The following is a 23,560-nucleotide window of genomic DNA, read 5'->3' as shown; positions in this document are numbered from 1 at the left end:
TCATCTCTACTCTTCAGCAACATTCCTCATCTCATTCAGGAAATCAATAAGAAACTTTATTTTCCTATTTTAAAAAAAGAAATTATTTACTGTTGATTACTTAATTCTATATTTCAATTATTTAGTCGCTGCTTCATTGGCAATATCAAAGGATTATTTAGTCGTTGCTTCATCGGCCAGTTGGATACGCTGCTAATTAATGTGACAAGCATTTACAACGAGTTCACAGAACTAGCCAGATGACTCGGAACTTTTTCTTCAAAACTATTTTGTGATTTTCAGTGGATACGTTATTTTGCAGAACTACAAAGTATGACTCTGTATAATAGACTTAATGTAATTGGCCCTTTTCCAAGTCTTGTGCATAGCGGAGGCTTAGTCCACTGATTGTTCTTTCACGAACATATGTACTTGAGAGATGACTACTAACAATCATGCTCTTTCACGAACATATGAGTTTATTCGGCTAATGTCATTTTTTAGCTACTAAAATTTGTCTAGTTGAATCAACAGAGAGGTCAATAACTGCTCAACGACTAGGTATGTAGGGGGAAGAATATAAGTACAAGAAGCATTTATCATATAACAAATCGATAATTTTAGGCAGCTGCTAAAGAATTGTTTGTTTCAACTTAGGCTGCAGTATAAGAAGACCAAAATATAAAAATTAAAAACAACAAAAAAGGGCCAAAAATGCCTCTGTACTATCTGAAAAGGTCTAAAAATACCTTCATCCACCTATTTTGCTAAAAGTACACTTCATCTATTTTGGCTCACGTTTCATCTATTTTGGCTTGCGTTTGCCCTTAAAACCAACAACCCTCTCTATATTATTATTTATTACGTAGTGCCTCTCTATTGGACAAAATTAAAACCCCAACCCCCACCAGATTTTTTCCCTTTAATCGGATTGCCCCGACCCACCATACTTGCCCCACGACCCAATTCCCATTAAAAAAGCCCATCAAAACAGCTATCCCTTCCAAACCTAAAAATAATGCATGAATTGATGAAGCGTCTTTTCTAGCCACTTTGAGTAAACACAGTCAAACAAGAACTCTAACTATGCAAGTGAATACAATAGCAGAAGTTGGACATCTGATGGCAAAAACGCTTGCTCCCTCATCCCAAATTATATGACACTCTTTTCTTTTTAATCAATCTAAAAAAGAACGACACCTTTCTTTATTTAATAGAGATAATGGTCAAAAACTATTGAGACCTAATGTGATCGGACCAGTTGGTCCGGACACGTCGGCATTTCGGTATAATTGTAATAGTTATTTATGGTGAATTTGTGATTATGGTAATAGGATTTCAGTTCTTTTAGAATAGGGTTACCTTGTTATACTAGGGCAAGGAGAAACGTTACTTGTATATAAGGAGGTCATTATGATGAATGAAACGTAGAAAAGAATTCTCCCATTATTCTGTCACTCTAAATTTTTATTCTTGTCTTAAATTTAACATGGTATCAGGGCCAGGTTAGAAAGAACACATAAACCCTAAAAAATGGCAGGTGACGGAGAAACTGGCGATAAAAGCAAAGGAATCGCCGGTGAAGAAAACAAAACTCAAAGAGCCTTATGACATTACGTCGAATGATAACCCTGGAATTGTGGTCACACAAGGCCAATTGAAGGGTGAAAATTATGAAGGATGGGCTAGATCTATGAGGACAACCCTAAGAGCTAGGAAGAAATTTGGCTTCGTTAATGGTATGATCAAGAAGCCGGATCAAGAGTCGCAAGATTGGTGGACTATAAATGTTACACCTTGGAAAAATTTCGCGTCGTTCGCATTATAAGTAAACTAACGTAAGACCAAGGTGAGCATGAAGCCCGTACAAAGCTAAGGAAGATATCTAACAAATTCTAAGTGTGTACCTTAAGGTTTCAGAGTTAAGTGAATTGGTGGAAGCAAGTTTGTTGAAGACTAGAATTGGTGTCATGTTTTTGGAAGGTTTTGCATCATTTGTGCTATAGATTGTTTAGCAATAGCTTGAGAGGGAGTTATAGGGATCCTTAGATGGTTGATTAAGGTTTACATAAGTGTCAAGAAGGTGTCATAAGGATTGGAGGTCAAACAAATCGAAAAGAATGCATTTTCGCGAAAATTGGAGTTTGTGGGCAGTTTGCGGCCGCATATTGAGTTTGATGTGTAGCATACTGGCCAGAAACTCCCCTTTTTGGGGGACCTTACTGCCCAGCACCTCCTCATATTTTAGAGGGAGTATGCGGCCGCAATTCCCCACTTGCTGGGCCGCATCTCCCTCTCAACACGGGGTGGTGGGGCGGTTTTAAGCCTTTTTTAAACTCCAAAGATACCATTTTTCATATTCACTTTTCACACTTCTCTCTCTATATTATTAGGGTGCTCTTGAAGGTTCTCCATCATTCCAAAACCTTCCAAACCATCCAAAGAGAATATCAAACTCCAAAACCCAAGCTAACTCATGGAAGATGATTGTTCTTGCTTCTATTTGAAATTATGGTGAATTTGGTCATGGAAGAAGTTGAGGGAGGTGAAGTTCTTCTAGTAAAAGGTATGTTCTTCATCTTATTTCTTATGGTTGAGTTTACTTAAAGGTTTAACAAGTCTTAAAGAGGAAAGGAATCATAGTAGAGATGTTACAAGGTATCAAGTTGAAGTGGATGACTATGGGTTGATTTTAAAAGGGGATTTTGGATTGATTTAAGTTTAATTTGAATGAAATCTCTTGATTATGGTATTTTTGATGTTGTTATTGTTAGTTGGGAATTTTTTTGGAATTTGGTGGAACTAGAGTAATTAATAGGGGAAGTGCTGCCCAATTTTCGTTAGCTCATTAATTACTCTAGTTTGATCTTATGAGAGTTTTCAAGGCTTAACTCTAGTATGAATTATCTTGAATGTAGATTCACAAGTTTGGGAGGATAAGCGTTAAGTAGTTAATGAGACAAAAAGTTATGTTGAGGCTGTCCCTTTCTTTCTTATGGCATGATTCCATTGTTACGAACCTACACGAAGGATAACTACAATAACTACACTCCTAGAAATGCTAGAAGCTTTTGTCCTTTATTCTCTTATGATACTATTGATCCTTGTTTAATGATTATTGATTATTGATATTGTCTTATGATTATTGATCTTGTTTATTGACATTGATCTCATCTTACGATTATTGTTCCTTCAAGGTGAGATATGCCCATGATGATAGTTCCATAATGACAATTGGAGGTTTACTGACCTTACGTCACTTCGATAGATTTATAGCTTTTATTTGGGATCTCATGCATGCTTTATATATATGTATGAATTTTCTCACACCGCGCGGCGCTATAGTCGACCGGGCAGGCACGTAGATGTGCAGACCACTGCAGTGGGTATGTTATGATATTACCCTGGACGCGGGATGAGGATGATAGGATGATAACACCGAGCCTATATGGCCGGGTACGGTACTATACATGTATGTATGAAAAATGTTTTTTTAAAGAAGCTAAGCATGCATGACGTCCGCCTTAAGAGACATTCAAATGTATAGGTTATTTCGCTTATCTCATGTTTCATTCATATCTTTATTGTGTTGTTATTCATGCCTTACATACTTAGTACATTACCCGTACTGACTTCCTTTTGTTGTGGACGCTGCGTGCATGTTCACAGGTAGACAGGGAGACGGACCAGACCCCTAGGCTACTTCATCAGCGATTGTACAGGAGCGCTCCGCTTGTGTCGACTGCAGTTCAACTAGTACTATTCTTTTATGTACATATGGGTATGGCGGGGTCCTGTCTCGTCTTTATGATGTTATGCACTCCATGTAGAGGCTCGTAGACAAATGTATATAGTTAGATGTTCTATGACCTTTTCTGTTCATATTTTGTATATCATTTTTGGCAGCCTTATCGGCTTATTTATATGGGCATAGTTTGATGATGAGTATATAGATGTGCATATATTTCTTGGACTCGTGTCCCTTACAGATCATCGTATTTGTGAGTTAGTTTTGTGGCCCACATAGATATGATTATGAAATATGTGTTATGAGGTGCTCGGTAGGTTAGCTTCAGGTGCCCATCATGGCCCTCTGGTTGAGTCGTGACAATAAACTTGCTATTGGTGTCATGTATTCACAACACCATAGAACCAACACTTCGCTCAACGATTTTGGCATAAAGAGGAAGCAGAAGAATTGTGGACGAGCATCCGAGAACGGTTCACCGTTATTAATGGCCCTGAGATGCAACAACTTAAGGCCGAACTCGCGGAGTGCAAGCAGAAGGAAGGTCCATAGTGGATTACTATGGAAGACTCACTAAGTTGTGGGAGGAATTGACAAATTACGAACAGATTCTGACTTGCAAATGTGAAAAGTGCACGTGCAATCTAGGGACGGCCCTAGAAACCAAAAGAGAAGAAGAAAAAGTACATCTTTTCCTTATGGGATTGGATGAAGCAATGTATGGAACGGTGAGGTCGAACATATTGGCCCAGGAACTGTTGCCAACATTAAACAAGGTCTACTCGAAGCTGGTGCAAGAAGAGCGTGTAACAGGAATCACACGAAAAATGGAGGACTGGAGTGAAACCATGGCTTTTTCCATGCAAGGGAGAAACCCTCACCATGACCAAAGTGAACGGAAAAGCGATGGTTCATTCTGTACACATTGTAAGAGACACGTCGCGGATGGATGTTTTCAACTCATTGTTATCTGGATTGGTGGCCAGGAAATGAAAAAGGAGATGAAAAAATCGAAGGAAGAGGAAGAGGACAGCAACAGCAGTAGATGGTTGGACCCGGATCCGGACGTGAAAGAGGCAACTACTGGGCTAACGCAGTGGTTTCCAAGGAAGGAGCTCATACAGAGATAGGACAGGCGAACACAGGCGGGACATGACCTCACAATTTGAGCGAAGAGATCTGGAAGACTGTGATTCACGTGTTAAATTCTCAAGGAATAAACCCAAATGGCAAGATGGACGGTAAGGCCGAAAACTCATCCTAGATCATTGACTCTGGAGCTACCAACCATATGACAGGTAGTCCAAAGAAACTGAGTGACCAGTGAGACATTCCTGAGTGTACGGTTGGGCTTCCGAATGGAAGTAGCTCGGTGGCCATGAGAGAAGGAGCAATCAAGCTAAATAATAAGATTTGGTTGGAGGATGTCCTTTATGTTTCGGATTTATCATGCAAATTTATTCCTGTGTCACAACTTGTTGATTATTTAGATTGTGATGTAAATTTTAACAAAATTCTGTGTTCTATACAGGACCCCCCCCCCCTCCAACGAGGAAGCTGCTTGGAACGGGTAAGCGTCGAGCTGGATTTTACTATTTTCGGAATGTGTCGTGGATACGAGTTATGAAAGTGGAAGCAGTCAATTGGTTCGTTCATTGGCACAAATGGTTAGGTCACCCTCCGGCATAAGTTACGAAGTCTATTACGACATTAGACCTATAAGAGAGTAGTGTTTGATTAGATAAAGAATGTGATGTATGCCAAAGGGCAAAGCAAACAAGAAGTGTTTTTCCTTTAATTGATAATATAGCTTCAGATTATTTTGATATGATTCATTGTGATTTATGGGGACCATATAGAACCCCTTCATCTTGTGTTACTTCATATGTTTTGACTATTGTGGATGATCGTTCGCGAGTCGTGTGGATTTTTCTCTTAATCTATAAGAAAAAAGTGTCCCAAACCTTGAAAAATTTCTTCGCCTTGATAGATAGGCAGTTTGGTAAAAAGGTGAAGATTGTTAGGAGTGATAACAGAACTGAATTCACATGTATGAAGAAATACTTCTTCGAACATAGAATTCTTTTTCAAAAATCTTGCACAGGGACACCACAACAAAATGGAAGAGTCGAAAGAAAACACCGTCACATTCTTAATGTGGCACGCGCATTAAGATTTCAGGGTCATCTTCCAATCAGGTTCTTGGGTGAATGTGTTTTGACTACAGGGCATTTGATCAACAGAACACCATTCTCGATTTTGAATGGGAAAGCTACCTATGAAGTTTTGTACGGGGAAGCACCCCATTATGAACACTTAAGGGTGCTAGGGTCACTATGCTATGCACACACAAAGGGAAGAACGAGGGACAAGTTTGAGAGTAGGAGTAATAGGTATGTATTCTTGGGATATCCCTACGGACAAAAGGGTTGGAGATTGTATGACTTGGAGAATGATGAATATTTAGTCTCAAGAGATGTGAACTTCTACGAGACTAAGTTCCCCTTTGCTGTGGGATCAGGTAACTTAGTCGACTACGTAGAAGTGATCCCGGAAAAAATAAAGGAAGAGAGAAACCAACACGACTTCGAGGAAGATCAGACTGATAATGTAGGAACGAATGAAACCCGGTTAGATGAAGTACTGACACTGGATAACGAATCCATGGAAGAACCAGAATTAAACCAGACAGATGCTGTTTCAGATAAAGAAAATAGGGTGGAAGTACAGATAGAAGATATCCGGGCTAACGATAAAACACCGGAGGAACAATTGGGTCGGGGTAAACGTCAGAAAAATGAATCGATTCTGTTGCGCGACTACGTCACTGAACCATTCCGGAAAGAAAGTCCATGTGACACCCCAAATTGAGGGGCATGACGGGCATCCGACTTTACTGGTCGAGTACCACCTGACGTTCATTCAACGTACTCAACTTATAACAACTATGAGGAACCATATGACATATATATAACATAAAGGATCACCTGCGCGCAGAAAAGACCCAACACGGTAATTTATATATATACACGCAGGCTGACCAGGCCACTACTAATGTCTACAAAAGATCACACGGCCGTCAAGGCCACAACAACAGTACCAATACCAAACTAAGGCCGACAAGCCACATATAACATCTATACATACAACACCAATCTATGAGCCTCTAAGAGTAAGCATAAACGTAACATAGCGGTCGAGAAAGGGCCCCGCCATACCCAAAAGATATAGATAAAGCATGTATATCGTCGCATACCAAAACCGAACAAGTTCAGAAAAAGTAGAGCTTGCAGATTATCCGCTAAACGGTGCAAGCCTAATCAGATGGTCCTCCAACTGCCTGTCAGGACCTGCAGCACGAAATGCAGCGTCCTGTGCAATGGGACATCAGTACGGATGAAAGTACTGAGTATGTAAGGCAGGAAACAATAACATAAGTAAGACATAGATATAAAAGAATAGAAGTAACCTAATCCATCTAAGGACGTGCAACATGCAATGCATGAGTTTAAAAATCATATGCAAGTATATGTATATAGTACATCATCATCATCATATCGCCCTCAACCCGCGTCCAGGGAGTATCATCCTCGTAACATGCCCACTACAGTGTTGTGCATATCTACATGCCTGCCTGGCTGACGTCATGGAAACTCATATCAACATCAAGAAACCATTTAGTGAAGGTAATTTATCATAACCAGAATCAATCAGATAATTAAGGCATTGAAATTTGAAGTACAAAGCATAATAATGGAGTGAATTGTTATGGAACGCTCGTGTTTATGTTCTAGTTGGATTCGTTCCAAAGAAAGAGGGAAACAAACACCTTACATACCTTGATGGCTTCCTGTACAATTGAACCTCGTAGCTCGTCTAGCGTTACAACCTATAATAATGATAACGTCTCTCATTAGGCTAAGGATATACTTGGTATACCATGTATATCAAATGAAAAACTTGTCGTATCATGAATCGGATAGCATCTCCCCTGTCTCTAATACTTCCCCAAGTTCACAACACCAAGAACAACAACAACCATACCCAATTTACCATAATGAACTTGAATTAACTCCCATACATCTAACAAAATACCAACAATAACATATACGATTTCTCGTTATTAATTTCGTATTCTACAAGATAATCACTTAATTATGACATGGATTTAACTCTAATTACACCAAAAGGGGAGGATCTTACCTTAATTTCACTCGATCAGCCTTCAATTTAACTTGTATCAACCTGCACCATATCCCGTATTTTCCAAGAACTCCTCTTTCTTCATCTCACTTCACTTCAAAGAAAGTCTGAATTCAATAACGCAAGAAAACAGAATAACGAGATCGAAGCGGTGAGCGAAACCCGTAACAAAATTGAATAACATTATTGTGTATATCTATTCATGGAATAACGTTGTTGTGTGTATCTACACACTGAATACGTTGCTATAACTAAAATTTAAAAAGAATCAATTAGCTGCGAAATTTCCTTGTGAGAAATTTCTCCAAATAAGAAGGTGGTAAATCAATATGAATGGCCTATATATATCGTTGCACGTATATATATTGCACGTATATATATTGTTGCACGTATATACACATATATATTGATACACCTCCTTTACTTTTGCCAAATATATATATCACTTTAATTCCTTACCATAGTGGAAAGTGGGTCCCATTCCTGTAAAGATTACCTTGCAAAGAATCCTCCTAAGGGTGCCACCTAGGTTACTAATTAAATTTTTCATGGTTGACCTTTGTTCAATTATCCAGTTCTGCCATGTGTAATTGGTGTCTTTATTAATTCTTTATCCACAATCCACCAATTAGCTAATTAATCCCCCACTAAAATCCAATATTTAAGCAATTATCCACATAATTAGTTTTTTTTATCTCAATTCACTTAAATCGTAATCATTTTTCATAAACATCATATACTCATTGTCATGATTATGTGACATGGCACTAGTCCATAGCTCCTTTCGGTACATACAAAATATTACTTCCAATCACCGCATTCCACTTTCGAGTCTTCAATAGTTTCGGGACTTCATCCTAACCACCTATAAGCTTGGGGGTAACCTCGGTTTCTCCTACTTATGTCTTTTAACTTGCAGGCTTTCTAACGCACGAAAACATGGGATGTAACATCCTCCCCCTATTAGGAACATTCGTCCTCAAATGTAGAAGTGTATGGGGAGGGTAAACTTATTAGGAATCTTACGAAAATTTTGACAAAGCCTCCCCTGAAATTGGACACTATTCAAGACTTGCAAACAACCAAAACCCAACCTACGTGCGTTGCAGGGCCATACAAGTATCATATATATACATGTCCCTACACAATCAGCATATATTAGATGTAAACATCTCAAGACCTTCCGTTTGAACATTTGTCCATGGATGAAAGCTTGTACTAAATGTGATCACTTAGGCAAGGACACATAACCTCTTTAGCCTCACTTCGTGGCCTATCAATCTTCACACATGAAGACGTTTGCACATACTATTCTAGGATCCTCATTTTGTACCTTCCAACTTGTACTCTATTCGTCTGACATTCGTCTTAATCTATAGGAAGACTATGTTCATCTATATCGATAAGATTTATCTTTAGGGATGTTCCACAACCCAATAATGACAATTTGAATGCCATTAACACATTTTACCTTAAGTCGAGAACTATAGATCCATAATAATTGTCTAATGTTGTCGATATGATTTACCTTAAGCAACGATCTCGAATTCATTGGCGAGACTCTGGAACGTATCCGTTAAAACAGACCTCAATTGACTCTAACCAGATGATTGGTTCTCCTTATATTCCATTTTTCGTTAACAATCATACCATCCATATGATTCATCTGAAGGAGGTTCCCATTTGAAAACTCTTGACATAATGCTTCATCTCAGTTGACCCTGGGTGATTAGGATAACTAGAGTAATGTATCCCTACCATGATTTAATGTCGTAGTCCCACTACATATACAACATGTAATTGGCTTGGCGTATCGGAACCTCATTTTTTCTCCATTTCACATGTTGTTACCTCATTCCAACATACCTTTTTCTTTAACTCACAAATCAAGGGAGGATCTTCTTATTTTCGCCCTCTCTTTTACAAATGAAGGTGTCGTATTTCTAAATAATAACACTTGCCATATTATAATTTTAGCAATCGGACTCCTAAGTAGTTCAACTGGTGTAACTTAGCTAACTTCCACTTCTCGGCCTCAGTAGGCTAGGGTGGTCATAAATTTGAAACTGACGGTATCAAGTACAACGTTAGCTTGCTTGGACAACATAGGATGTCAATATTATAATTCTTTAATAACTTGAGCTATCTCCTCCCTGATTTACATTTAGAAGGGCTTCCTTGGTCATGCTAACTTGTGCGCTTTCCGTAGCACCTCAAGTGAGTTGAACCACCTATAACTACTTTTTTCTCTCTTATTCTAGTAGTGTTTCCTTAACCATAAGCTTTAAATGCTTTCCTTGTATCTTAGGCTCAATGGTCCCTTCTGTATTTGAAGCACGCATATTGAAATTTAGCGGCCATCACTTTCGTTAAAGTGTCCTTAGGGTTGCAACTGTGTCCTGCAAAACTGAAATCTCATGCACTCGAGGCCTTTATGTAGTCCTGTAGGATCTAGTGGCTCATCTGTGACCTCTTGTATAGCCACACCTAGGCTTTTCACAAGTCAATTATTGGTTGTTCGGGTCGAGCTATCTTCTAAACATTAATTTCCAAAGATCTTCTCTTGAGTTATCTCTTTGGCTTCTCTTATTCTTCATAAATCCCCAAGTTCTCAATGTCTAACTGTACTTACTATCCAGCGGTATCCCTGCCAGTTTATTACTATCTCCTTCCTAGCACTCATACTTACTTATCGTTCTAAGTCGTGGCACATTGGTAGGGCTTAAACTACTACTATCTCATCCGATTCTCACCTCTAGCTGCAATTCTTATTGCCACTATGCTATTAAGCGTTTCTATAATCTTATCTCGATGCTTTACCGCATTACCTCCTCCCTTGGGAGAATAGCTAATATCTCATGCCTAAACATTCTATCCCTGTAGCGTCACATTCCTACCTTTCCGCTTTTACCAATTCTTCACACATCTGATACTTATCGTTCGCCGTACTTTAACTTTCACTTATTGGGAACAACTGAATCTTTTACACGCACAGCTTATTCACAATTAGCAGTCTTGATCTCAATGAACTTAATTTCTACTCACGATGTGTGCCTTAGTGTGGTCGTCCTTATTGAATTTCAAGGGTCGCTCTTATATCGTACGCCTTTTCACTTCCTAATTGCTTATGGGAAAATGTTGCAACGCCCATTACTATCGAAGTCTCCCAAGATCCTAACTTATTTTTTATTTTACTTAACCACTATTGGTATTTCTTAGCCGGGGTGCTAAGTCGGTCAGCTTATATCTCCTTCCTGAGTGGCCAGTTCACTTTTCATAATGAACGCATAACCTCGTGACTTGCATCCCTTGTACTCCCGACACTTGCCTCCTCGTGCCTTTTTTTTTTTATTTGACCATGAATCTTGTCGCACCATCACGCCTATCTTATGACATTCACTCGCTTTTTATATCTATTCCTTACACTTCACTTATTCTACCCGCCTCTACTAACTTTACCAGCTTATCTTGTTTTGTAAAATCCCAACAACACGTCCTTTCATTTATAACTTCTCTTCTCCTTAGCCAAGCTTGTCCTTTGGTTGTTTAATCCCCCTCTCTTACTGGTAGCACAAGTCATATCGAGCGAGTGCATATCCCGTGAACATGCAATTTGAAATCGAGATGAAATCAGCTTTTGGACATGCATTTCATCTCATGATTTCAGAAATTTTAAATATAAAATTTGATCCATAAGTTTATATTTTAAAGACCCATAAGTTAGTAGATATTTTTAACAATCACTCTCACCAATCATTTAACAACCTTTATTTATGTCTACCATGTGGGGGGATTATATTAAAAAGTAGTTACATTACTATTCATGTTAAATTTTCTTTTTTATTGAACTGAAGTTTGATCAATTGATGTTGTATTTTTTAGAAAGGCCTTTTAGTAGCGTATTAATTTTGTTATGAATTATGACTTGCTCATTTGGTATGATTGTATAAGAATTGAGAATATTTTGATAGTTTTCACAACTTGTGAGGTTTTTATGTCTATAAGAAAATATAAGTCTACTAAAAAAGTAAGTCTACTCATATTTTTAGTAGACTTATTTTTTAAAGCCACGAGGAAATTTTTTTTCTAGTGCGTTGTTTGGTTCGTTTAAAAAAAAATATCGCATTGGATTCTAAAAAAAATAAGTCTACCCAATTTTTTTAAAAAAACCAGACCCGACCCACCAGAGAAAAAATTTACCACGTGGCTCTAATAATAGGTCTACTGAAAAAATGGCTAGACTTATTTTTTTGAAGCCACATGGCATTTTTTCAACTAAAAACAAGCTAAATAATATTTTTTTTAAAATATATCAGTGTTTCGCTATATTTGCACCATTTGTATACCGGCAGGGATATATATGCACCATTTCTTTTAACGAGGGTATATCTGCTCTAAATCATAAAGTTAGGGGTATATTTGCACCTTTAATGTTGGTACTATTTCAGTACAATGTTTGGTTACAAATTTAAGTCTGGTATAACTAATGTCAATAGTACTTATACATCTTATTCAGTACTATTCTTATATATAGGAAACCATGACATTAACTATACCACTATTATTCTTATACTTATACACCCTATTCAATACTATTTAGAAATTATGCAATGCATGATAGTTAATACAACAAATCAAACCGTCGATAAAAAATAATGTCATTAACTAATTTCAATATAACTAATCTTAGCATTACTAATACACCATATTCAATATTATTCTTATACATCCTATCAAACGACCCTTAGATATTTATGGACATTCCTAGTGCTAATTCAATCGACCGAATCCTCCTATTCCTGTCTCCGTTCATCGCCTCTGTAGTATTTAATTAACTCGGTATTATTTTGTGACTTTAATTGTTTATTTAGATGGACACAAGGGACAAAAAGTACCCAGCTTATGCAGATATCCTTAGTACAGTTCTTATCATCTGTTAAATAACCAGAGGTGAAAGAACATTAAAATTATAAACACAATATGATGGAATTCAATAATTTATAAAGAACAATTAGAGCAAGTACAAAGTACAACACAAATCACTTCTTACTCTTCTTTTCTTTTCCATTAGCAAAGAAAGATCCCAAACCAAAGAGATTAGCAGTACCCTTTGGAATAAAAGTAGGTGGCACATTTAAAACAGGATTAACACTAACCCCATTACCATAACTAAGCCCTCCGTGACCATAATTCTTTCTCAGTGGAGGCTTTTGTGATGATGGGAAATTCATATTCTTCATTTGCTTGAATTGTGCATTCTGTTTGTGACCTTCCTTTGTTGAATTCTTTGGATTAGGCGCTGAACCGGTAGAATTGCTTCTTGATAGTAAAGGTAAAGACCAAAAAGAGCTTTTCTTATTGCCATTGACACAATGTAGACTACTACTTCTTCTAGTAGTTGTAACAACATTTTGTTTCAAGATTTCATTTGGGGTTGGTTTATTTTGAGGAGAAGATAAAGTTTGAGTACTCTTGGATAAAGGAACTTGTTGATTTAACGTGACAAACTTTTCTTGTAGTTGAAGCGGGCGAATTAAGCCATCTAAAAAAAGCTCGTCTGCCGAAGAAGTTTCTGTATTAGTGTTGTTGTTAATACAGAAATCGAAATCAGAATTAGAATGATCTGATTGATGTTGGAAATCTTCAATGACTGCATTAGCATCTTTGTTGCAAAGATCGTCTGAAAATGAGACTCTTGGACTTGTAACAATGCTTGGAGCCTCTGAGATCATGCCAATTGCCATGTATTTTGTTATTTTTATTTGGTACTACAATTACTGAGAGTAAATTGGAAAGAAAAGACTAAATCTTTGGGATTGTTGTGGTGAGAAGACAAGATTCAAATGTGAAGTGGAAAAAAAAAAAGTCAAAAGAAGAAAGGCTAGAAATATGGTCTGGTTTCTCGGGGGGCTTTAGTAGTAGTAGACAGGAGGAATAATGGCTTTAATGTCAAAAAGTAAAAAGAAAAAGAAAACTACTCGCTCCATTCCAATTTAAAGTTTCTTAATTTGACTGAACACGGAGTTTAAAAAATAAAATAATATTTTTGAATCTCGTTGTCTTAAATTAATTATATGTGTAGACTTTTAAATTTTGTGATCTTAAACTTGTCATGTTGAATGTTGAAATTGAAAAATTTACTAAATATAGAAAGATACTCTTTTTTAAACAGATTAAAAAAAAATACAAGACACTTAAATTGAAACTGAAGGAGCAGTATGAATTTAAAGATGAAAGGCAAGTCCGGTCCCATGCAGAGGGAGTTAAGAAGTACAATAACTCTATGAGAGTTAACTTCCTACAACGACCAAAAAAAAAAAAAGTCTACTTTTACTTTTGAACAAGTAACTGAATTAACTTTATACCGTGGATATCATTCTTTACCATTATGCTTTACTGTCCAAATTTAGTAATTTATGTTGGTTTGCAAGAGTACCGAATCAAGATATGACAATTTTAAAACATCCTCAAATTATAATGGACTATACAACCAAGCATGCACATTTATGTTCCAAAGTCTTAAGGAAGTCTTTGTTTATGGTAGATTCTATCTTATCGTGTCACATTCTATTCTACGAGTTTAAAAAATTACCATCAGTAACTCAGTGTAGGACCGTAGGTCCAAGCTGATTCAAATGGGCAAAAGTTTTCTATGTGCTTGCAATGCAAAATTGCATTCAAGGTTAACGGGGGATGGTGTCACTAGAGCCTATTATTGGTCATGCTGCAATCAAATAATTAGGGAGACATCAATCTATGTTGCTCATACTCTTTAAAAATATTGTTGAATGTGTGACAGACCTTTTCAAAAATAATTTATTATTGAAGGATCCAACACAAGTACAAGAATATTTTTAGAGACTTGGAACAACATAGCCATCAATACACACTAGCACGTCAAGTGGTAGAACTTTAGTTCAAGTATTAGCATACAATGCACGCCTACATTATTTCTTGCTTTTGTCTTTTGTATTCTTGAAGTTGAGGAATACTTTGCCACTTACCAACTACTGGTTTATTGCCACACAATTACGATAGAGATAGGACTTGAGCTTCTATCTTAAAGCATAATCAATCCTTTTGTATACAGTAAAAATCGGACATATGTTAGAACCGGTAAGACCAGAGATCGAAGGAAAAGAGGGAAGATCATCATCTGGTCCGATTTCTCCATAGCCTAATTGATCGTGGTCATTGGTCCGTTTGATCATAGCCGTCAGTCCGTTTGATCGTGGCCGTTAGTCCGGGAGATCGTGGTCGTTAGTCCGGGAGATCCTAGCCGTTAGCCCGTTTTGGTCATGGCCGTTGATCTGGGAGATCCGTTACTCGGTTGCCACGCGTCAATAGCGTTCTGCCATGCTCAACTGTCAATCGTACGGGTGTCAGACCGTACGGCCAACCTAACCCAACCTAATCCAACTCAGAGCTTTTTCATCATTATTTTATTGTTCATGTTGTATGAAGCCCATAGGGCACTACTATAAATAAGGGGCATTGTCCCCCTCTTAAGGGGTTGGCTTGATCATATCAAGAACACTTTGTAATAGAAAACTATATATAAGAATCTCTCTCATATCAGATTTCGGTCCATATTTGCTGTGTTTTATCTCTTACGTTTTCTAAATCAAATAACACTCATTTGCTAGTAGATACTCGAGTCTAGAGCAAACCACCGATTATCATTGCTCTCTTCATATCATACCTATATATATATCTTTCTCTTATCAAGAAGATTGAGACTTAACCACATATCTTATACCCACTCACAAATTTAATTGATTATCCAAATTCGGGGTAAACAGTTTGGCGCCCACCGTGGGGCTAGGATAATAGTGGTCTTTGATCTTGATCTCTATCTTACCCATCAAAATCAGAAACATCTACTGTTCGTCTCTGAAAAAACGGACCAAATGGCTAACAGTGGGCAATCTGGTCACGTCAACAACAACGAGATCGTGGCCGAAAATGAAGGCAGCGGGCCACGAGGATTGCCAAGCCCCACTGACCCTTTAAATACTAACAATTCAATTACTTTGTCCGGGACACAAGTCCGGAAAGAACCGGATACCCCGAATGATAATATTGACTTGCGTTTAATTTTTGAAATGTTGCAGGAACAGAGAGCGGCGATTGCCGAACAGGGAATCGCAATAGCCCAGTTACAAAACGGAAGAGATAAAACGACCCCAGAAAAGGCGAAGGGTGTTGCTGAACCCAGAAGAGATGAGGCACGGATGGTTGAAAGCAATGGCTCCGGAGCTGGTTCATCCACCGAGGTTCTGAGAATGCTCGAAACGTTGGCGAAGCGGGTGGACTCGACCGAAAAAAGGGTGGAGACATACAACTCTCGGGTGGATCAAATCTCGGGGGCTCCGCCTATTTTAAAAGGGCCGGATTCAAAGAGGTACATCCAAAGGCCTTTTCCTCCGAGTGCGGCTCCGAAATTGATCCCGAAGAGGTTCAAAATGCCGGATATCCAAAAATATGACGGCACAACGGACCCTCACGAACACGTGACCTCATACGTCTGTGCTATAAAAGGCAATGATATGAAAGAGGATGAAATCGAATCCGTGTTGCTGAAAAAGTTCGGGGAAACTCTGTCAAAAGGAGCATTGACTTGGTACGATCATCTGCCCGAGCATTCAATCACTTCTTTCGAAATGCTCGTCGATGCCTTCATAAAAGCACACGCCGAAGCCAAAAAGGTGCAAGCTCGAAAGGCGGATATTTTCCGTATAGCCCAAAGAGACGAGGAGTTATTGCGTGAATTTGTCAACCGGTTCCAAAGGGAGCGAATGGAGCTCCCCCCGGTTCCGGAGGAATGGGCCGCACAAGCTTTCACAAAGGGGCTCAATGTTCAAACCTCGACGGCTTCATTCAAATTAAAGGAAAGCTTGCTGGAATATGAGGCTGTGACCTGGGCGGATGTCCATAACCGATACGAGTCAAAAATTCGGATAGAGGATGACCAACTCGAGCTTCCCCCGGGGCCCGTAAAAATGAACAAAAACTCAGAGAGATCACGAAAGAATTACGAACCGGAGGCCGGACCATCGAGGGAAAGGTATCGGCCATACTCTCGAAAACCAAGCTTCAGGTCGAAAAAATCAAGGGATGGCCCGAGTCATTTCTCCAAGCGGGGGTGATAAACGGGTCGAGTCCCCGGTTCAGGTATACCACCGAAGAGTCAAACGAGGAGGCCACGGCTGTGAAACTCGATCTCACGGATGAACTTCGCGAAAACGCATTGGTCCGTATTGCAGCCCAGAAGCAGAGAATGGAAAGGTACTACAATCGGAGAGCCAATTTTCGACATTTCTAAGTTGGGGACTTGGTGCTTCAGAAAGTTACCTTGAGCACCAAGAATCCCAACGGAGGAAAACTGGGTCCGAACTGGGAAAGACCGTACAAGATAACCAAGGTAACGGGCAAAGGATCGTATCAGCTGGAATCCGTGGACGGGCAGCGATTGTGCAACAACTGGAATGTGGCTCATTTGAAGGGATGTTACTGCTAAGGTATGGACACCTCATGTTTAACCTTTTTTCTTTTTGCAGGAAGTCAAGTACCGGATAAAGTTAGGATCTAGGTCTGAAAACGCGTGTTGCACTCTTTTCCTTAGTACGGTTTTGTCCCAAAATGGGTTTTTCAACAAGGTTTTTAATGAGGCAACAAGTACAACGTTTTACTTAACAAAGATAAGGACAAACGCCCGGGACCTCGGGGTCACGGCCTACGAGTGGGGGCTTAATAGCGCTCGCCTGATCTTGCAGCTCGGATAAGCACTAGGAGACTTATACCCACATCGAGGTTTACCCCAGTTAATGGAAAACGGAGGAGCTCAACAAATCAAGACCGGACCTTCTACAATAGGTTTCGGTGTAAGGACCAAACGATCAAAATGAATCGTGTCCCCCCAATATTTGCTACGGCAAAATCAAGACCGGACCTTCTGCATTAGGTCTCGGTGTAAGGACCAAACGATCAAAATGAATCGTGTCCCCCCAATATTTGCTACGGCAAAACCAAAACCGGACCTTCTGCATTCGGTGTCGATGAAAGGACCAAACAATCAGAATGAATCGTGTCCAAACAGTATTAGCTACGGCAAAAGCAGAAGGAAACAAAATTCTCGTATCTTGTACAAATGCTTGCAATACAAAAATCATCGAAAGTTCGGATAACGATATCTCGGATGTCTTCTTGATTAAAATGCTCTACCCCGATGATTATCGCCATATTTCGGCATTACTTCATTCGTATACTCTATTCCGGGCACTACGGTCGAAATTCAACAAAGGCAACAAGGTCATAGTGAACCGAGCCAAAATCGTTAACCTCTCAAACGGGGACTGTTACATCGAAATTTAGCTAAGGCTGAGATTCAGGTGTCCGAAAAATACCGGCCCTAAAAAATAGCCGAAAAATACCGGCCCTAAAAATGTCCATCGTGATTCGAAGACGTCTGAATTCACAAAGCATAAGATAAGTCCCACGGGCAAAAACTCCATCAAATTCCCGAACAAAACATACCGGATGAAGAGAAAAGCCAATATTCAGGCACAGCGCGGAATAATGACTCCGAGTCTGCTTGTCCTTAAATCGGACCGACAATTCGGGCGAAGGTCATAACAAATATTCAAGCAAAAGAATAAAGAAAATCAAGAAAAATGTGTGTTCCATTTATACGAAGGTCTTTACACCGGAAACCCCTACAAAAGCAAAAAACAAAAGGATAAGTACAGCCCCTGGTCTATCCGGTATGGCTGGATCCGGAGTGTTCGGACATTTTCCGCTCGGAGTCGTGGGAGTCAGTCTCGAGGGCTCTCTTAGCTTCTTCCTCGACCCTCTTAGCTTCAAGTATCAGGGCCGGAAGATCCGCAAAACCATGCCCGGCTTGCTCAAGGGTAATCCTCCGAGACTTCCACCGTTCATAATACAAGCGATGAACCAAAGGGGATAAACAGTTAAATCAGCAACAAACTTGAGATGGAAGATGATTAGAGGTGACGAAATGAAGAGAGAATAAGGCGAAGTGAAAAAAATAAAATGGAGGAAGAATAAAATGAAGGCGTGATTCATCCACTTCCCGTTACTCCGATAAAACTACGGTCCGGAAAGTGTGGGGGCTATCTATATACGGTAAAAATCGGACATATGTTAGAACCGGTAAGACCAGAGATCGAAGGAAAAGAGGGAAGATCATCATCTGGTCCGATTTCTCCATAGCCGAATTGATCGTGGCCGTTGGTCCGTTTGATCATAGCCGTCAGTCCGTTTGATCGTGGTCGTTAGTCCGGGAAATCGTGGCCGTTAGTCCGGGAGATCCTGGCCGTTAGTCCGTTTTGGTCATGGCCGTTGATCCGGGAGATCCGTTACGCGATTGCCACGCGTCGATAGCGTCCTGCCATGCTCAACTGCCAATCGTACGGGTGTCAGACCGTACGGCCAACCTAACCCAACCTAATCCAACTCAGAGCTTTTTCATCATTATTTTATTGTTCATGTTGTATGTAGCCCATAGGGCACTACTATAAATAAGGGGCATTGTCCCCCTCTTAAGGGGTTGGCTTGATCATATCAAGAACACTTTGTAATAGAAAACTATATATAAGAATCTCTCTCATATCAGATTTCGGTCCATATTTGTTGTGCTTTATCTCTTACGTTTTCTAAATCAAATAACACTCATTTGCTAGTAGATACTTGAGTCTAGAGCAAACCACCGATTATCATTGCTCTCTTCATATCATACCTATATATATATCTTTCTCTTATCAAGAAGATTGAGACTTAACCACATATCTTATACCCACTCACAAATTTAACTGATTATCCAAATTCGGGGTAAACACCTTTCTCGTAAATATTAGTAAGATTTATGGTGCATCTACAAGCATGATTTTACTTCTGGGTCTTTTTCTCCTAACCTTTCTCTTTTCTCTTTTTACTTTGTTAACCTCTTCTTTTATTGACTTTTATTAGGCATGCCATTAATTGCTAATCATTTAAACATATTGCGTTTGGATGGAACCAACGATACATTTTCTTCGCCGACATTATATCCCTAACTTTTAACCTTCTCTATGACGACCAAAATGACATGCCTAAATAAAATTAATCACAATTGCTATCAGGTAGAGGTGAATTTTATTATGAGTAGTAGATTATACTTAAGTAAAACAACATTTAATTGTGATTACTTGCTAACATAACCCAAATCACTAATGTCAAAATACAATCTCATATTAAATACATAATCCCCCAAAAACAGCAACACAAAACCTTTGCTTCTGCTTTTAGAATTTGTCCTGTCTTGGATTAGCTTTAGCGTATAGAAACTGGCCAGTACCGATTGAAATGACTAAAATGCATTAGAAAATTTTAATTGGAATTATTAGTTGAGAGATTATGTCGAAAGTTTCATATATACTTGAATCATTCTGCTACTGAAGACGTGTGGTCTATTTTCTTTTTAATAATATCACGAAAACGAATTTTAGTACAGAATATACGTATTAATATGATTTTGTCATTCGTTTCTTCATTAGTTTTTTTTTTTTCCTCTAATATTTCTCACTTGCTCTCACGCTTCTCGCTTGAGTACTCACTTCTTACCCAAAAAAAAAAAAAAAAAAGGGACTCATTTCTTACTTTCTTTAGCACCCACTCCTTATTTGAGCATACTCACAACTCAAATGAACCACCTATTTGACCACCCATACAACTTAAATAAACCACCTGTACTTATAGGTTGGTGATGGAAGGATCTAGTGAAAGATATTTACTACTCTATTCTAGAATATTCCTAGCTATTTTTTTCTAAAATCAGTTTAGAATTAGAATTCTAGAGTGCTCCTCCCAATTCCCTACTATTCTCTGACTATTCTAGATTAATTCTTAGTAAAATATCTTAAATATTAATTAAGTTGGTGATGAATTCTTAACAGTCACCGTATTCATTAACTTGAAATTTTAGGTCCGATGATCAAACCATTTAGCAGTTAATCATAAAGCATATAGCAGTAAAAATTTATCCATATTCAGCGTCTATATCAACTCAATGAATACATGACGCATGTCTTAAGATACACTTTTATTGCTAAACAATAGTTAATTAATATACATTATAACCTTAATTTTTGATTAATCGTGACAAAATAATGCTCCCTCCCTTTCAAAATGTTTGTTTTACTTTTCTTTTTAGTCCGTTTCAAAAATAATTTTTTTCTTTTTTTGACAATTTTTTAATTCCAACTTTCCACATGGCATGTTTAAGACCATAATATTAAAGACATTTTGGTACATTCTACATATCTTTGATTTAAGATCACAGGATTCAAAAAAATTCTTTACTTTTTTAAATTCCGTATTAAGTCAAAACCAAACAAACATTTAAAATGGGAGAGTATAAAATAAACATGAGTGTGGGTAATTTTTACCACTCGTAGCCCTCAATGCCCAACTACCATAAAGATACCATTATCATGTTCGAGAAGAGTCCATATATATGTGAGAACCCACGTACCCCTGTCTAAATCAGTGTAAACAAAAGAAAACATGACCTATCAGGCAACTATTTTCCAGTTTCTTTGGCATCTCATCAAAATGTGGATAAGCAGCTGTAATTCTAACTCTTTCATGAGTATAGTCTATTAGTCTGAATTGCTTGATTCCAATCATGGTTCTCCCCATTCTGGCATCCCTTGCTCCAACCCCACCTACCCACCCTAACAAGTTGTCTGCTTCAAATATAAGAAAAATAAAAGAAAAAATACGGACCACTCAATTAATCATAAAGAAGATATTTTGGGACGTTTGATACTATGAAAGTCATTTCTTTTATGGAAAATACTTTCTGTAAAGAGGAAAATGTGTTCCCGCCTATATGGGTGGAAATCATTTTTGTGTGTTTGGTACAATAAACTTCTTTTTTTATAGGAGAAAATGGTCAAACGAGCCTCCAACGTTTTGATTGAAATCTCAACTACACATCATATATTTGCGGGGTTCTATAGAAAGTGTATTCCACTCTCTCTCAGATAGTGAGCACCAAAAATAAACATTAAAATTTTATTTTTAATATTTCTTTTCATAAATATATGTATTTTTAATTATTTAGTTTTCTCTCATTCCTAATATCCTTCCTTCTTCATGGAGAGGCCTCCAATGCACCCACCAAATTTCTCCACCACTCACCATCGTGAAGCGGCCGCCGCCGACGACAAAGCCAACACTTTCACTACCACCACAAGCTATATATAGCAAATGCCATAAACTATCACGTAATTATTTTACACCCAATTTCAAAATCAACAGTTAGCAACTACACCACCCTTACAGCACCGTCCAAATGTCATCGCTGGTGCTATTTGCTGGATCTTTTACCGTATATAGAGCCCCACCTTTTCTGAGTCTCCAATCAATTTTCTCTTCTAATCTCCATTGCGAAATTTGTTTATTTACAACCCTAAGCATACCTTTTACTGAAAATAATTTTAATAAGAGAACCTTGCTTCTCTGTTCAGTAACGGTGAAGTGGTCATTGAAAGCCCTCAAGTTCCATTTCGCCACTTTCTTCTCTGTTCAGTGATGGTGAAGCACCTTGCTTTTCTGTTCAGAACAGAACTCATCTTTCTAATTGAAAAACAGGAGAGTAGGGAAATCATTGACTGTTAATTGAAGAAGAATGATTTTGAGTGTAATCTGGGTAAAAGAAAGAAGACAAAGTAACTTGAGATGAAGCTTTGATTTTGATTGGATTTTATAACATACCCACAATAACAATTTAAGATTTGATAAATGAAAAACAAAAAGGAAAGAAGAAAGAATAAAAATATGATATGTGGGTGATGTTCTGGGAAGAAGGAAACAAGAGGAAGAGAAAGCCATAAGGAAAGAGAAAGAATAAAATAATAATAAATCAAAAGAAGGGCAAAGAACAATAAAAATTAGAAAAAATAAAAAGTTTTAATAAAATTAACACGTGTCAAACGTGTGCTATTCACCGGTCAACACATATGTGGTTGTGACTTTGTAAGGATGTAATAATTTCACTTTTAAAATATTAGGAGGTAATAGGACCACAAAAGCATGATTTTGCAGTAGAGATTTCTATCAAAGCTCATTGGGCCAATTTCTCTTTTTGATAGAAAGCATTTTCCATCAAGAGTAAAATAGCCTTTTTTTACTTATGGGATGAAGTCATCTCCCTTATAACTACTAGATGGCCTATGCTCGTGCTGTGCACGGGCCAAATATTTTAGATCATAGTGTATCTATGTATATGTAGTTTGTATTTCGTATTTAAAATTTTATTATATTCGTGTTTGCTACGAAAATCTATTAATACTTTTTAAAAGAGAAGACTTGTTTACAAGAAAACTATTTTCCTCTCTTTGAGATAAAACAATAGCAATATTTAAGTATCAGTTGATATTTTCAATTTTAATTCGATTAATTTAAAAGTGTAAAATGCTACTTATTATTTTTTATCAAATTTTGATTTGGATAATTATAATTCAAATTATTAAATTAATTTTACATGTTTAAAACGAAACAAAGTAGAAATTGATTTTCTATTTAAAGGAAGAAATGCTATTTTTTAATTTTTGTTAAATATTCTCG

General features: G+C 37.9%; 1 protein-coding gene across 1 annotated transcript; it reads right to left on the bottom strand.

Moving 5' to 3' along the window:
- Positions 1-12,911: 12,911 nt before the first annotated feature.
- Positions 12,912-13,868, bottom strand: LOC132602326 (uncharacterized). Its single transcript, XM_060315223.1, has one exon. It carries the CDS (start codon positions 13,672-13,674, stop codon positions 12,970-12,972), a length of 705 nt encoding a protein of 234 aa, XP_060171206.1. The 5' UTR covers positions 13,675-13,868; the 3' UTR covers positions 12,912-12,969.
- Between the last annotated feature and the right edge of the window lie 9,692 nt (positions 13,869-23,560).

This window comes from Lycium barbarum, chromosome 7 (assembly GCF_019175385.1).
Source record: "Lycium barbarum isolate Lr01 chromosome 7, ASM1917538v2, whole genome shotgun sequence".
Classification (NCBI taxonomy): domain Eukaryota; kingdom Viridiplantae; phylum Streptophyta; class Magnoliopsida; order Solanales; family Solanaceae; genus Lycium; species Lycium barbarum.
Note: the sequence above shows the minus strand (reverse complement) of the source record. Positions and strands in the feature narration are given on the sequence as shown.

What these genes read in the sequence shown, in the direction of transcription:
- LOC132602326 (XM_060315223.1), bottom strand. Translation starts at nt 13,674, where the DNA reads ATGGCAATTGGCATGATCTCAGAGGCTCCAAGCATTGTTACAAGTCCA.